Below are 12397 nucleotides of genomic sequence, written 5' to 3'. Positions count from 1 at the left end.
ACTTGAATAAAATGGAATCAATTCCTAGCTCCTTGGTAACCTTTTGACTTTCCCTGATCCAAGTGTGAGTCCTGTGCTTCCAGTAGTATAGGCCTCTGCTATCATTCACACCTACTCATACCCGTCCCAAGTATTGTCTTGCAGTTTTCCAAGTCACCATACAAGAATAATCACATAATAGCTTAACAAACCAGATAACAAAACGAGGGTTTTATATTATTCTTTGAAATGATTACATAGGTGTTCAAGTTCACCCTAGACTATGCCTCTAACAGGCTACATCACGAGGTACTATCTACACGACTACTTCATAACTCGATCTTTGGATGTCAAGCCTTCACTCCTGAATCCTCGCATTGTCATCTGCTTCATCAAGGATCATTTGAAATGCTCTCGCCTTTGGCTTTGGCGGTACATTTGGCTTTGTATCCCCCCCTCTCTCTTTGGGCAGTCTTTCTTGAAGTGCCCTTCCTTGTTACATCCGTAACACACCCTTTTTTTGAATGTACACTCGTTGGCATAGTGCCCATGCTTCCCACACTTGAAACAAGTCACCTCCTCACCGCATTTTCCAGTGTGTTTCTTTTTTCACTTTTTGCACCATCTTTCTTCACTTCCCCCTCCTCTAAACTTCCTCGTATTGGAATTTCTCTTCTCAACAGGCCTTGCCGATCCTTCAAATTTCCTCTTTTCACCAACCTCAACCTTGCTGGCAGCTCTTCCCTTAATCATATCCTCCACAGATTTGGCAGCCCAGATAGATGCTTCCAGAGTAGGTGCTTGACGTACTGGCACCGCGTACTCCCATGGAAGTCCTTTTGCGTACTTTTCGATTTTTGTCAGCTCATCCGGAACAAGCGCAAGGCGAACTCCATCTTTTCTGTGAAGTTTTTGGTGTATTCATCAATAGACATGCTTCCTTTCTTTAAGGTAAGGAATTGGTTTTCTAACTCGAGTAGATTTAGGGCTGAGCAGTACTTACGTTTTAACTGCACCAAAAACTCTGCCCACGTCAGTTGCAGGGGCTCATTGGGGCTTAGAGTCTTCCCCAGAGTGTTCCACCAACAAACCGCGCCTCCTCTGAACTGGCGTACCGCAAACGTGGTTTGTAGTTTGCCTCTGCATCCACACGTCATGAAAGCTAACTCCATCTCTGAGATCCAATCCATGACCCCGATCGAATCTTCCTTTCCAGTGAAATTCGATGGCTTGCAAGTCAGAAAATCCTTGTACTTGCATCCATTCCTCTCGACTCCGTCATCCTGGTTGTTTTGTCGAACTATTGGTGGGTTGGCTTGACCAACGGTCCCACTATAGTTCCCTCCTTCTGACTGCCGATCGTTCAATTCGGGTTGTTCAACTGGCATTGTAGGTTCGTCCCTATTTTCATGCAACATCTGCCTCATTTCTTTCCTTTGTTCAGCTAACATAGCCCACATCATGGCTTGTACTCCAGCCATGGTGATTGGCTTAGGTGCAACTTCTACTACGACTGTTATTTGTTGTATCACTGGGGGCTGATCTCGGTTCCCATTTGCATTCACGTTTCCGCTACGGGTCCTTGGCATCTTGATCTATACATCGAATAAGGTGAATCTAGATCTTTATTTAGGATTGACGTTTAAATCATCCTTATCACTCTGAAACGTTTATATGCTAGTTCTAATATCGTAGTTAAATTCTTAGAATCCTAAACACATAAGGTTTCCAGATCCGGTCGGCAATAGACCATAGATCCGAACAAATAACAGCATATCAGGCACAAGCATTAAGCACATAAAAGCATTTTAGGCACAATTCCTAAAATAAGCTAGTGCTCACACCTCACAATCATCGCTTAGCATTCTAAGTTTAAGTCTTGAAATAAATCCATATTCCTAGTTCGCTTAAACTAATGCTCTGATACCAACTGTGACATCCCCATTTTCACGGCTAGAAAAGACCGATTTTGTTTATGCTTTTTAAAAATCAGAGTACCTCTTTTAATAAAAATGTTGCGGAATTTGTTCCTAGAAAAACATGATAATTGCGTTATCAAAGCATTTCTAAAGAAATGTATTTTTTTTATTCACTTTTAAAACATTTGGGATGTCATTGTCAATACAAAAACATAAGCATAAATAGAACTTACATTCATTTACACTAGTGATCTACATCTCTTTTAAATCTCTCAGTGTAATGTAACTTCATATCGACACCTGTGATATAAATAAACTGAGTGGGTCAGGTTGAGAAACCTGGTGAGGACATAGGGTTTTCAACCCACAATAATATAATTATTATATTTAAACATTAAACAATCAAGCCAATTACCCAATCCTCATTATCTTCTTAAGGATTTACCCTAAGGATCAGCTAACCCTTGTTCATTCATTCCTAAGGATCATCCTAAGGAAACAACATGAAGTCCATTGCTGCCAATGACACAGTGGTCAAGCGCAACTGCTAATATTATCGCGTAGGCGCAGCTGCCAGAATTGGGATATTTTTTATGAGGCGCTTCTGTCGGTATTGACCTTTAAACGCTACTGTCATGGTCATAAGGCTCCCTATTAGGCGCAGTTTCCGATACTATCCTTAGAGCGCAGGTGCTAGGATGTTTACGGTAGATCTAAAACATCTACGGGTTGTGGCGCAGCTGCCAGTGCTCATCTATAGGGTGCTAGGTCCATTGCTGCCAGTGTTTACCTATATAGGTCACCAGGTCCATACTACAATGTTTCTCTATTTCTGCTTTGAGTTCCTATTAATGAGATCTTCAACTCTTATTAAGGTTGCGTAAGCAAAAAACCGCTCGAACTAAAATTCGAGTTTCGGGTTGTACACTGATAAGCCGAATCTTAGAAAAATCATAACTTCCTCATACAAAGTCAGATTTGGGCGTTCTTTTTATGGATGTTCTCGGTTTAATGTATACTACAAATTTGGTTTATATCACTAAGGCTAAAAAGTTCTCCATCGTAAATTCACTATTTACGTCTCCCGGTGTTGTGCCGGTTTTGTCGTAAAACTTCGACGGGCCATAACTTCTTTGTTATAACTCGGATTTCAGCGTTCTTTATATGTACGGAACCCTTGAGACATATTATACAACTTGGGTTTTATTAATCTTTTGTCGAAAAGTCATTTTCGACCCCTATTATCTCTAAATTAACTAGCCCGGATCTACGAGCGTTACAGGTTTCTTTGTGCTCTAGAAGCTCCAGGAGATAAAAAGCTCCAACCTTTATGCTTGTATGATGTAGATCTTGCTATGCTAGCTTTATGAAACCGTTTCTTGTCCAAAAAGTCCCAAGTTGGTGCAAGTTATGTTTTGATCGAAATAAGTTGTCCTTTCAGACCCTAGAAAGGGTCCTAAGTGATAAAAATGATGTCCCAATAGCTAAAAGTGTCCCATGCATGTAGTAGAAAGGTATTAATGCGTTAACACCATGTATTAAGAACTTTCTGGACGTGCAAAGTCTTAAAGTTCAAGACTTTATGGTTCTAAGGCACATTTGGTCGATGGATCAGGAGTTTGGGCTTAAATGCTTAACCCATTAAGCACTTATTAGGGTTTTGGTGAAATTTGTGCATGTCACGCGTAATTTCGGTACACCCAGCATACTGAGTCAACCACCCCGATGGTGGTCAACGTAAAGCGGAGTACGTCCCACGTACGCCCTCTGTTGGGCTTTTGGCGATTTGGGCTTCGGGATTGGGCTCCTTTTTAGGCCAGTTTGACATGGGACTTGATGGGCTTGCTGGGCTTTCTGAATAGATGTGCTTTGGGCTGGTAGTGGTGATAGATCTTAAAATGAGGCCAGATTAGGGAGTTGGGGCCCAATTGGGAAGATTGGGCCAATGATGGGCCTTATGTATATGGACTTTTGGATAGTGAATTTGATAGTGGGCCTTGGCCCAAATTAGAGAAAAGGAAAATGGACTATGTGGACCCTTAGTCAAGATTGATATCCCATGTGTTGACTTAGTATTCGTTATTTTGGATAGTTCGTGATTTTCAGTGAGACGGCGGTTTGAGACTTTCAGTCTAATTCAACACTACTTGCGAGGTAAGTTCTTTTCATTATACTCAAGGGTCGAAGGCACCAAGGCTGGACCTTTGTATTGTTATCTTGCTTTATTGTTAGTGTGATCTGTTAGATCGGTATCCTAGTAGATAGGATGTATGTGGTTATGATCATTTAGATCGGTATCCTGGTAGATAGGATGTTGTCATGCTTAGTGATTTGTAGATCGGTTTGTCTGTCTGTAGACTGTTACGTGATTATCTGATATATGTGCACATGATTGATTGGCGGTTGAGGCTTATCTGCTTTGTGTGAGAGCTAACAGACCGAGATGGTTATGGGCCGAGAGTATTCCATCCCGAGGATGATTTGACTGATAGTATGTGGGCATTCTAACCTGATGGTTGTGGGGCGAGGGTATACCATCCTGAGGATGATTGGACCCTTAGTATGGTGGCATTCCAACTCGATGGTTGAGGGCCTGGGGCATTCCAACCCGATGGTTGATTGGGCCTATAGTATGTTGTTATTATATGTGTGTTATTTATTGTGCGGGTATTTTGGGGAAAATCACTAAGCGTCGGGCTTACAGTTTTGGATTTTGTTTCAGGTACTTCAGATGATAGCGGGAATTCGATTTATAGGATACTCTGACATAAACTATTTGGAAAACACTTTGTAATAAGTAATTATTTTCGAATGGTTGAAAAGCTTTAAATTGGCTTGAATTTTATGGATGTTACACAGGTAGGCACGCTTTCATCCGAACAACCAAACTGGATGACACCCTTCTTGGACTATCTCCAACATGGGATACTCCCTGAAAACTACGAGGAAGTACTCCGATGAAATTCTTGGCATTTGGGGTTGACCATTCTCCTAGGAAAATCGCATCGTCCGCATATTGAAAATAAGACACGATTGGTTCGTTATTTGGAAGGGAAACACCTTTGAATATGCATTGACTCGTATCTTCTTCCATTGCGATACTGAGTCCCTCATCAGCCATAATAAATAAGAAGGGAGATAGTGAGTCCCCCTTCTAAATTCCTCTCTCTAGGGAGAATTCTTTGGTTGCTAAACCGTTGACTATTATTGAGACCCCGATAGAAATGAGACAGCTCTAAATCCAATTGTGTCATTTTATCCCAAAGTCCATATTTTCCATTATAGAATCCAATTACTTTCATTCTACACAATCAAAAGCCTTTTCAAAGTCTACTTTGAAGAGGAAGACCTTGATTTTGGATTTCTTAACCCATGAGATGATTTCACTTACAACCAACGGGTCGTCGAGCATGCTATGGTTCTTTATGAAAGTTGTTTGGGTTAGGCTAATGAATTTGGCTATCACAACTTTTAACCTTTCGACTAGCACCTTCAAGATAATCTTATAAAGACAACCGATAAGCTAATCGGTCTGAATTCATCCAAAGTGTTTGGATCTATAATCTTCGGCACTAAAATGATAAAGAGGAGTTAAATCCTCTATCAATTTTTCCGGTTTTCTTGAATTCTTGGATAGCTAAGAATATATCACATATGATTATATCCCATTGTTTCTTGATGAATGAAAACATAAATCCATCGGGACCTGGAGCCTTGTCGGACCCACATTTTCACACCGCAGACTTTACTTCTTCGAGGGTAATAGCTGCTTCAAGAATGGATCGGTCGTTGATCGATAACTTTTTGAATCTGGTACTAAAGAAATGAGGCATGTTTTGGTTAATTTCCTTGAACTTGTTGTAGAAGTGGTTGTAAACCTCTGAGTTACTTTTGTAATTTGTTTATTGTCTTTAGAGTATAATTAAGAATTTTGTAAAACAATTCAAGTAGAGTTAAAAAAATAATTTTACAAGAGTTTAAAAATTAAAACATCGACAATTTTCATTTTGATGGTATATATTTCGTATTAATTTTCTTGATTAAAATTTAGATGAGTCATAACTTTGAGTAATATTAAATTTGTTTATACGATTTTGGTTTGAAGTTTTGGATTCGGCCACCCTAGTCTTAGTGTGGGTGTTCCAACTCCCCCCCCCCTCCTTGTCGTGACCTCGTAATTAGAGGCCATCCTCTTATTTCATGCTTGCAGAACTAGGTTCGAGTTCTCTTTTTATTTGAATAGTTGATCAAGGTTAGTTTCATCTTATCCGCATCTTGCTAGTTATCAATAAAAATCGACATCGTTCAAGAAAAATCAAATCATCATAAACCAGAATCGCTATTGTATGAAAACATGTAACAAGTAAATGTAACAAATTAATAATACAAAATCCAAATGAGAAATATTGAAAACACTATTTTTGGATAAAATTTAAGAGAATTAATGAGCAGAAGATGGTAACGTAATGTTCTTCAAGAAATGAGCAAACAGTGTAAGAGCAAGCTTTGGGCGATCCATTGGAACTTCATGACCTGCCCCCTTCACTGTTAAATATGTCATCCCTTTATATACTTGGCTCCATCCGCCAACCTATGAATACACCACACTTATATAAGTATACTAGGTGTAAGACCCATGTGTTATATGGGTTCATTTTAAAGAAAAAAATATATGGAATTCTAAACATTTGAGAAGTTTGAATTTATAAGAAAAAAATAGAAATATATCGAATTATTAAAATTAAATTATTAGTTTTACTTTTAAATTAAACAAATAATTTAGATAAATAATCAAAGGGAACTAATGAAACTTTAATTTAAAAAATTTTAAATTAGAAGGAATTTCAATTAATGAAATTGATATGTATTTATTATTATATTTATTGCAATTATTACATTTAAATACTATGTGAAAATTAATAAAATGAAAAAAACCATAAAATGTCATGTGGAGAAAAAATTAAATGAAAATAACCACAAAATGACATGTGGCCAAATCAATGAGAGTGTGACATTTGACAAAAAAAAAATCTTTATTTATTAGGGGAGATATTTGCCCCCTCTAGAACAAAAAGGAGAGAATAAGCTAAAAACATTCATCCGTTATTCACTTATATATACGTTGTAAAGAAATTGTTCTAAAAATCATCCATAATAAATCAAAATATTTTTGTCACATGTCATCTTCTCTTTAATTTGGATACATGACATTTTTTTAGAATTTTAGAATTTTCTATTTTCCACTTGTCATTTTATTGTATTTTTCATTTTATTAAATTAAATTTCACATTTAATATGTAAGGTAATATATATGTTAGGTATTTATTAAAAATGTTTTATATATGTAATGTATTAAATGTTTTAAAGCTTCATTAATATTAATAATTCAAAAAAAAATCATTTTTCTTATAAATTCAAATTTCTCAAATTATTAAAATTTCATATTTAATTTTTTTTAAATAAACTTATATAATACATGAGTCTCACACCTAGTACAATATAAAGGAGATTAATGCAAGATACATATTCATCAAGATCGTTTTAATCTTGTTAAAGAGAGAAATGAAAATGATTGTACTTTTTAATAGGAGCTGATCCGTACACAACAATTTTTCTCCATACACAATAATTGGTGCTTTAAAATGTTGTATTGTACAATTATATAATTCATGAATTGTTGTGTATGACAAAAAACTGTTGTGTATGAATCACTTCTCCTTTTTAATACATGCTCTATTCAAAAATAATGTTATATATATGAGATTTAATACTGAATCATTATTAACAAAGAACCAATCGTTAGAATCGGAATTTAAAACGATCAACGGACAAATGAATGGATGTACACTTATACAGTGGGCGCATATATACTGAATTATACCATAAAACTCACATCTTTACCAAAAAAAATTTACCTCTTTTTTTCGTTTAAAATTTTTTTTTAAGCCATGTTTTTATCAGAAAAAAAATAAAATATACCATTGTTCAATACTTTTCGTCTTCTTTCCATAGAAATTCATGTTGATATATAAAAAAACTAAAAAACTAGTTATACCAAAATCTCAATTTTTTTATATCAATATAAATTTATGTTTAAAAAGCATCAAAAAATATGAATTTTGATATATTTATAAATTTTTTCAATAAAAAAATAGGCCTTAACTTTTTAAAAAACAAAGAAATGAAGTAGGTTTTTTTTGGGAAAAAAATCATTTTTTGTATATCAATATGAATCGATGTGGAAAGAGAACGAAAAATCATGTTCAATAGTATATTTGGTTTTTTTCGATAAAAAACATGGCCTAAAAAATTTAACGAAAAAAATGGGTTTTTTGTTATAATCCTGTATATGTACGTCAATTTTAAAAATCTAAAACTCTTTCTTTTGTCGTTGATAGCTTTAAATTCCGACACTTTATACCTTCATTAGTAATGGTTATCTATTTAAATTGTGTGTGTGTGTGTGTATATATATATATATATATATATATATATATATATATATATATATATAATGGTTATCATTTTCAATTAGAACATGTGTGCTTACCTTTTCTTTGTCATACCAGGCATGCCACTCAATTAGGGTTTCCAATTTCAAAGCTTTGATAGAGTAACGGGTACCCGTCAATGGCAGAACAGCATCTGTGTCACCGCTGTTTTCATTTTTTCCATTTATTGTTACATAGAATTAGGTAAAATTTAAAGACTTGTTTACAATTCCTAACTTTAACTGTTGATTTCTTTACTACAATTTTGTTCATTGAAAACAAAAGAGAAGGCAAATTACCTAAATACCCATATCCGAATACCGGCCTTGATGAGCTCCTTGAAAATTGGAAGCATTGTCGTGGGCGAATCCGTCCAACTACCTCTAACGATGTCACTGTATGTTATTAATCAAAATAGACCAATTCACAATTAACAATTTCACATTACACATATATAAATTATATACTAGATTAATGCATGTTTATGTTCATCATTTATTTGGTTTGAACGTTACCTGCACGTGATCCAAGAATAGGGCAATCGTGTAACATTAGCATGAAGAGCCTTTTGTACATCGGGGCGATTCATGTACAACTTTGTGTACTTTATGAGGCAATTATTGTTCCCTCTAAACATCCATGGCTTAAACCGAAATAAGAAAGCTTAAAATAATTAGTATATGCATGCATGAATTTAGACATGAGAAGATAATAAATACGTAAATTGTATTGTAAGAAAGAGTATGTATATCACCAGAGGTAGCTTGGTGCCCAAATCATCACAAGGATCGTCATAAATGCCATAAAAGTTAATGTCACCGAATTCAGAGTAAGCTCGTAGCAAATATTTGTAGCAATCTCCACTTGGGAACAAGAAAGAGTCGTATGGACACGATTCGTTTAATATTTGATACGTCGTATCTGATATTAACCCGTGGTTCCACCAGAACTCAAATGTACCGATGTTGTCGTAGTAATCATCAAGCAATGGGTTTCCCAGCTGATCAAAAAATAAAAGTTAATTAATTTAAATTCTAAAATTGTTCTTTTAATTACTATCTTTATAATTAAGCCATGCATGCATGGAGTGATAAGCACGTATCAATTAAAGATGATGATGATTTGCCTACCAAGAAACCTTTGAAGTTGATTTCTGGATTCTTGACGCCTTTATTCAATCTGACGATAATTTGAGATAGTTGGGGAACGTAGTGACCTGAAATTAAATACTTATCGAGATCAACGACAGCTATATATGGAATTCCGACTGCTTTCATGGGTAGGGTTAATTCAGTCTTTAATTAGAGATTTAACGATGGATTGTGATTGGTTTCTTCTAGTCGACAAGATCGAACAAACCTGCATAACTTTCCCCGGCGATGTAAAACGGCCTATGCTTATATTGAGGAAATCTCAGAAACCAATTAACAAGAAATGCATGGGCATCTTTCGCTGCAACATTTCGAAATTCACAAGAATGTTAATCCAAGAATATATAAACATAAACCACATCCATTAATCTCATCAGATTATTAGTAAAAACGAGAAAAAATTAAACCTGTTCTCTCATCACCGGTGATTTGATCAAAGGAAGTATTCGTATATGAAAAACCAACTCCAGCAGGTGAATCAATGAAAAGCAAATTGGCCTCTGCATGCATTAATTTAACCATGATAAGTTAATTACACGTATATAGCTATGAATAGATTATAGGAAATTAGGAATTAATGAACGTTAGAAAGTAGAACACTTGCCTTTGTTCCAAGCATATGGACTTATGGAGAGAGTTTTCCCATCGGGGCCCACACGAAAGGGTCCCACTTCCTCAAACGCTCCATAAGCTATGGAGGAGCACCCTGGCCCACCGTTCAACCAGAGTACAAGAGGTTTTGACGATGCAGGGCCATTACTGGACGGAACTTCGATCAACCAGTAGAAAAGAGCTCGTCCCTGTTTCTTATCAACGGTGATGTAGCCGGAATACTGGTTAAAGTTGACACCAGGTGGTTGTCCGGGCAACTTGAGAATCTTGTCGTTGTATCGTTGGTAGCGGTGTTGACGGGCGGCAGCAGTGGGTGTAGCGGAGGTGGCTGGCCGGAGAAAGGTGGTGATGAAGGCCAACAGTACTAAGATGATGACGAGGGAAGAAGATGAGTGCTGATGGCCTTTCATCACTGCTGAAAAGCCTCGAGTTTTGCATGTGTTTGGGATTTGTGAAATTATTATATGTTGATTGAATTACTAGAATTAGAGTATAGTCTAAGAAACAATCCGAGATTGGTTTAATTAAATATACCCATTTGATTTTTTTATTTAATAAAATTAATCTTTCCCTATTTTAAAAAAGATGTAAAAAGTCGTATGAATTAAAATTGGAGATGTTAATATTTTTTTTATCTCTTTAATTTTGTGTTTTTCATAATAGTTTTTGTACCAACAATTTTACTCACAACATATATTTGTTAAACAATATACTAATATACCATCTAGTATGAATTTTCTAAATTTTATATATTATTTATATATAAGTAACTTGTTTGATGATCATATATGTGAAAGTTAGAATGATTAAAATACATGGCTACATATTGGAGCAGATACCATCTTTCGTTTTTCAAATAATCATTATATGTTATATTTTTTTATCGACTGAAAAATGTATTCAGTAAATTTAATAAAATTTAACCCTGTAAAGAAAAATAAAGGTCAAATTACATAAAATTTCATTGCACTTTGGTTTTCTTTTTATCCTCTGATATTTAAAAATAAAAAATAAATAAATAAATAAATAATCTGATTTACAATTAAGAGTTTATTTCTCAAAAAAATCACTACATAAAACTTTGAATTTCATAAAAACGACTATTTTAGAATTTTTTTTTTTTTTTTCGATTGGAACACTAGAACCGTTAAAATTTTATTTAAAAAAAAAAACATCATTGAGCAAAAAAAAAATCTTATTCGGAATTCTTTGTTAATTTCAGTATTCATGAGGCAAAACAAAATTTTATGAAATTTGGCTAAAAATAATAATAATAAAACATTAGAATATTATAGAAAATGGATCTCGAGAAGAAGATGAACACTAGACCCAGCTCAGGATCCCACCTTCTTTGACCATATACTTTTTAAGTGTGAACAAATAAATATTATATGTAGTCATCAATTAATTTGTAAGTTCAAAATTTTAAACTTGTAGTAATCGTATTATATAGTGATAACATTTATTCTTCTTGTATTTATAAATTATATTAGTTAAGTTAAATTTTATATATATACTGTTTTGATATTCCAAGACAAAATAGCATAAAACTACTTCGGTTCATCCGGTTTATTGATTACAATTATCCTTTTGTCAATTACTTTTAAATCATGTCTAGTGAAAGTGTGAAACCTGTTATATTTATTAATATTTACGGTTTTTATCATTATGCTACTCACTTAAAGTTGAACATTCATGCTAATTCATAATGTTTTATTAGCTCGTCCATTAATATCAATAGTAAATTAGTATTTAATCATGAATGAAACATTTTTATAGGGATCTTGAGATACTATATTCACACCATGCATGCTTAACTTGTTCGATCCAGATTCAAAGAAAACAAATAGAGGTCTAGCTCTAATCAATGAACTCAAATAAATTCATAGAAAGTATAAATTCAGTCACACAGAAACTAGACATATGATGTCAAAGAACTTTTGTATTTTCCCAATTACACGATTAAATGCAAGTTTATCAGTTACATTACTATAATAAGTACTTTACAAACTATACAAATCCCATCATTTCGTCATATTTTAATCAATGAAATCAAGAATAAGGATAATTTAATAGAGAAAATAATGCGCATTTCAACATTTATTGAGTTTTTATGTTAGCTGATCATTTGATTAGAATTTGATTAAATGATGTATACTTTAATATGATCAGGACTCCACTACTATGTAAACTTAATATGAGTTTATAACCGAGAAGCACAATAAAATATGATAACGTGTTTATT

At 34.4% G+C, this 12397-nt stretch overlaps 1 protein-coding gene across 1 annotated transcript; it reads right to left on the bottom strand.

Moving 5' to 3' along the window:
* Positions 1–6218: 6218 nt before the first annotated feature.
* Positions 6219–10604, bottom strand: LOC111877198 (serine carboxypeptidase-like 27). Its single transcript, XM_023873721.3, has 9 exons — positions 10145–10604; positions 9948–10040; positions 9749–9841; positions 9520–9605; positions 9144–9389; positions 8905–9032; positions 8689–8784; positions 8449–8554; positions 6219–6489 (listed from the first exon to the last, which is right to left on the bottom strand). The coding sequence occupies exons 1-9, from the start codon at positions 10560–10562 to the stop codon at positions 6340–6342; spliced, it is 1416 nt and encodes a 471-aa protein (XP_023729489.1). The 5' UTR covers positions 10563–10604; the 3' UTR covers positions 6219–6339.
* Positions 10605–12397: the final 1793 nt, after the last annotated feature.

Source organism: Lactuca sativa, chromosome 8, assembly GCF_002870075.4.
Source record: "Lactuca sativa cultivar Salinas chromosome 8, Lsat_Salinas_v11, whole genome shotgun sequence".
In the NCBI taxonomy this organism is placed as follows: Eukaryota; Viridiplantae; Streptophyta; class Magnoliopsida; order Asterales; family Asteraceae; genus Lactuca; species Lactuca sativa.
The sequence above is the reverse complement of the archived record's forward strand: the minus strand, read 5'-3'. Positions and strand labels throughout refer to the sequence as shown.

Excerpts from the sequence above, each read along its gene's own strand:
- LOC111877198 (XM_023873721.3), bottom strand. The coding sequence starts at position 10,562 with ATGAAAGGCCATCAGCACTCATCTTCTTCCCTCGTCATCATCTTAGTA. Across the intron at positions 9,390-9,519 it reads TCAACTTCAAAGGTTTCTTG|CTGGGAAACCCATTGCTTGA; the intron begins GTAGGCAAATCA and ends TTTTTTGATCAG. Across the intron at positions 6,490-8,448 it reads CCTGGTATGACAAAGAAAAG|GTTGGCGGATGGAGCCAAGT; the intron begins GTAAGCACACAT and ends GTGTATTCATAG.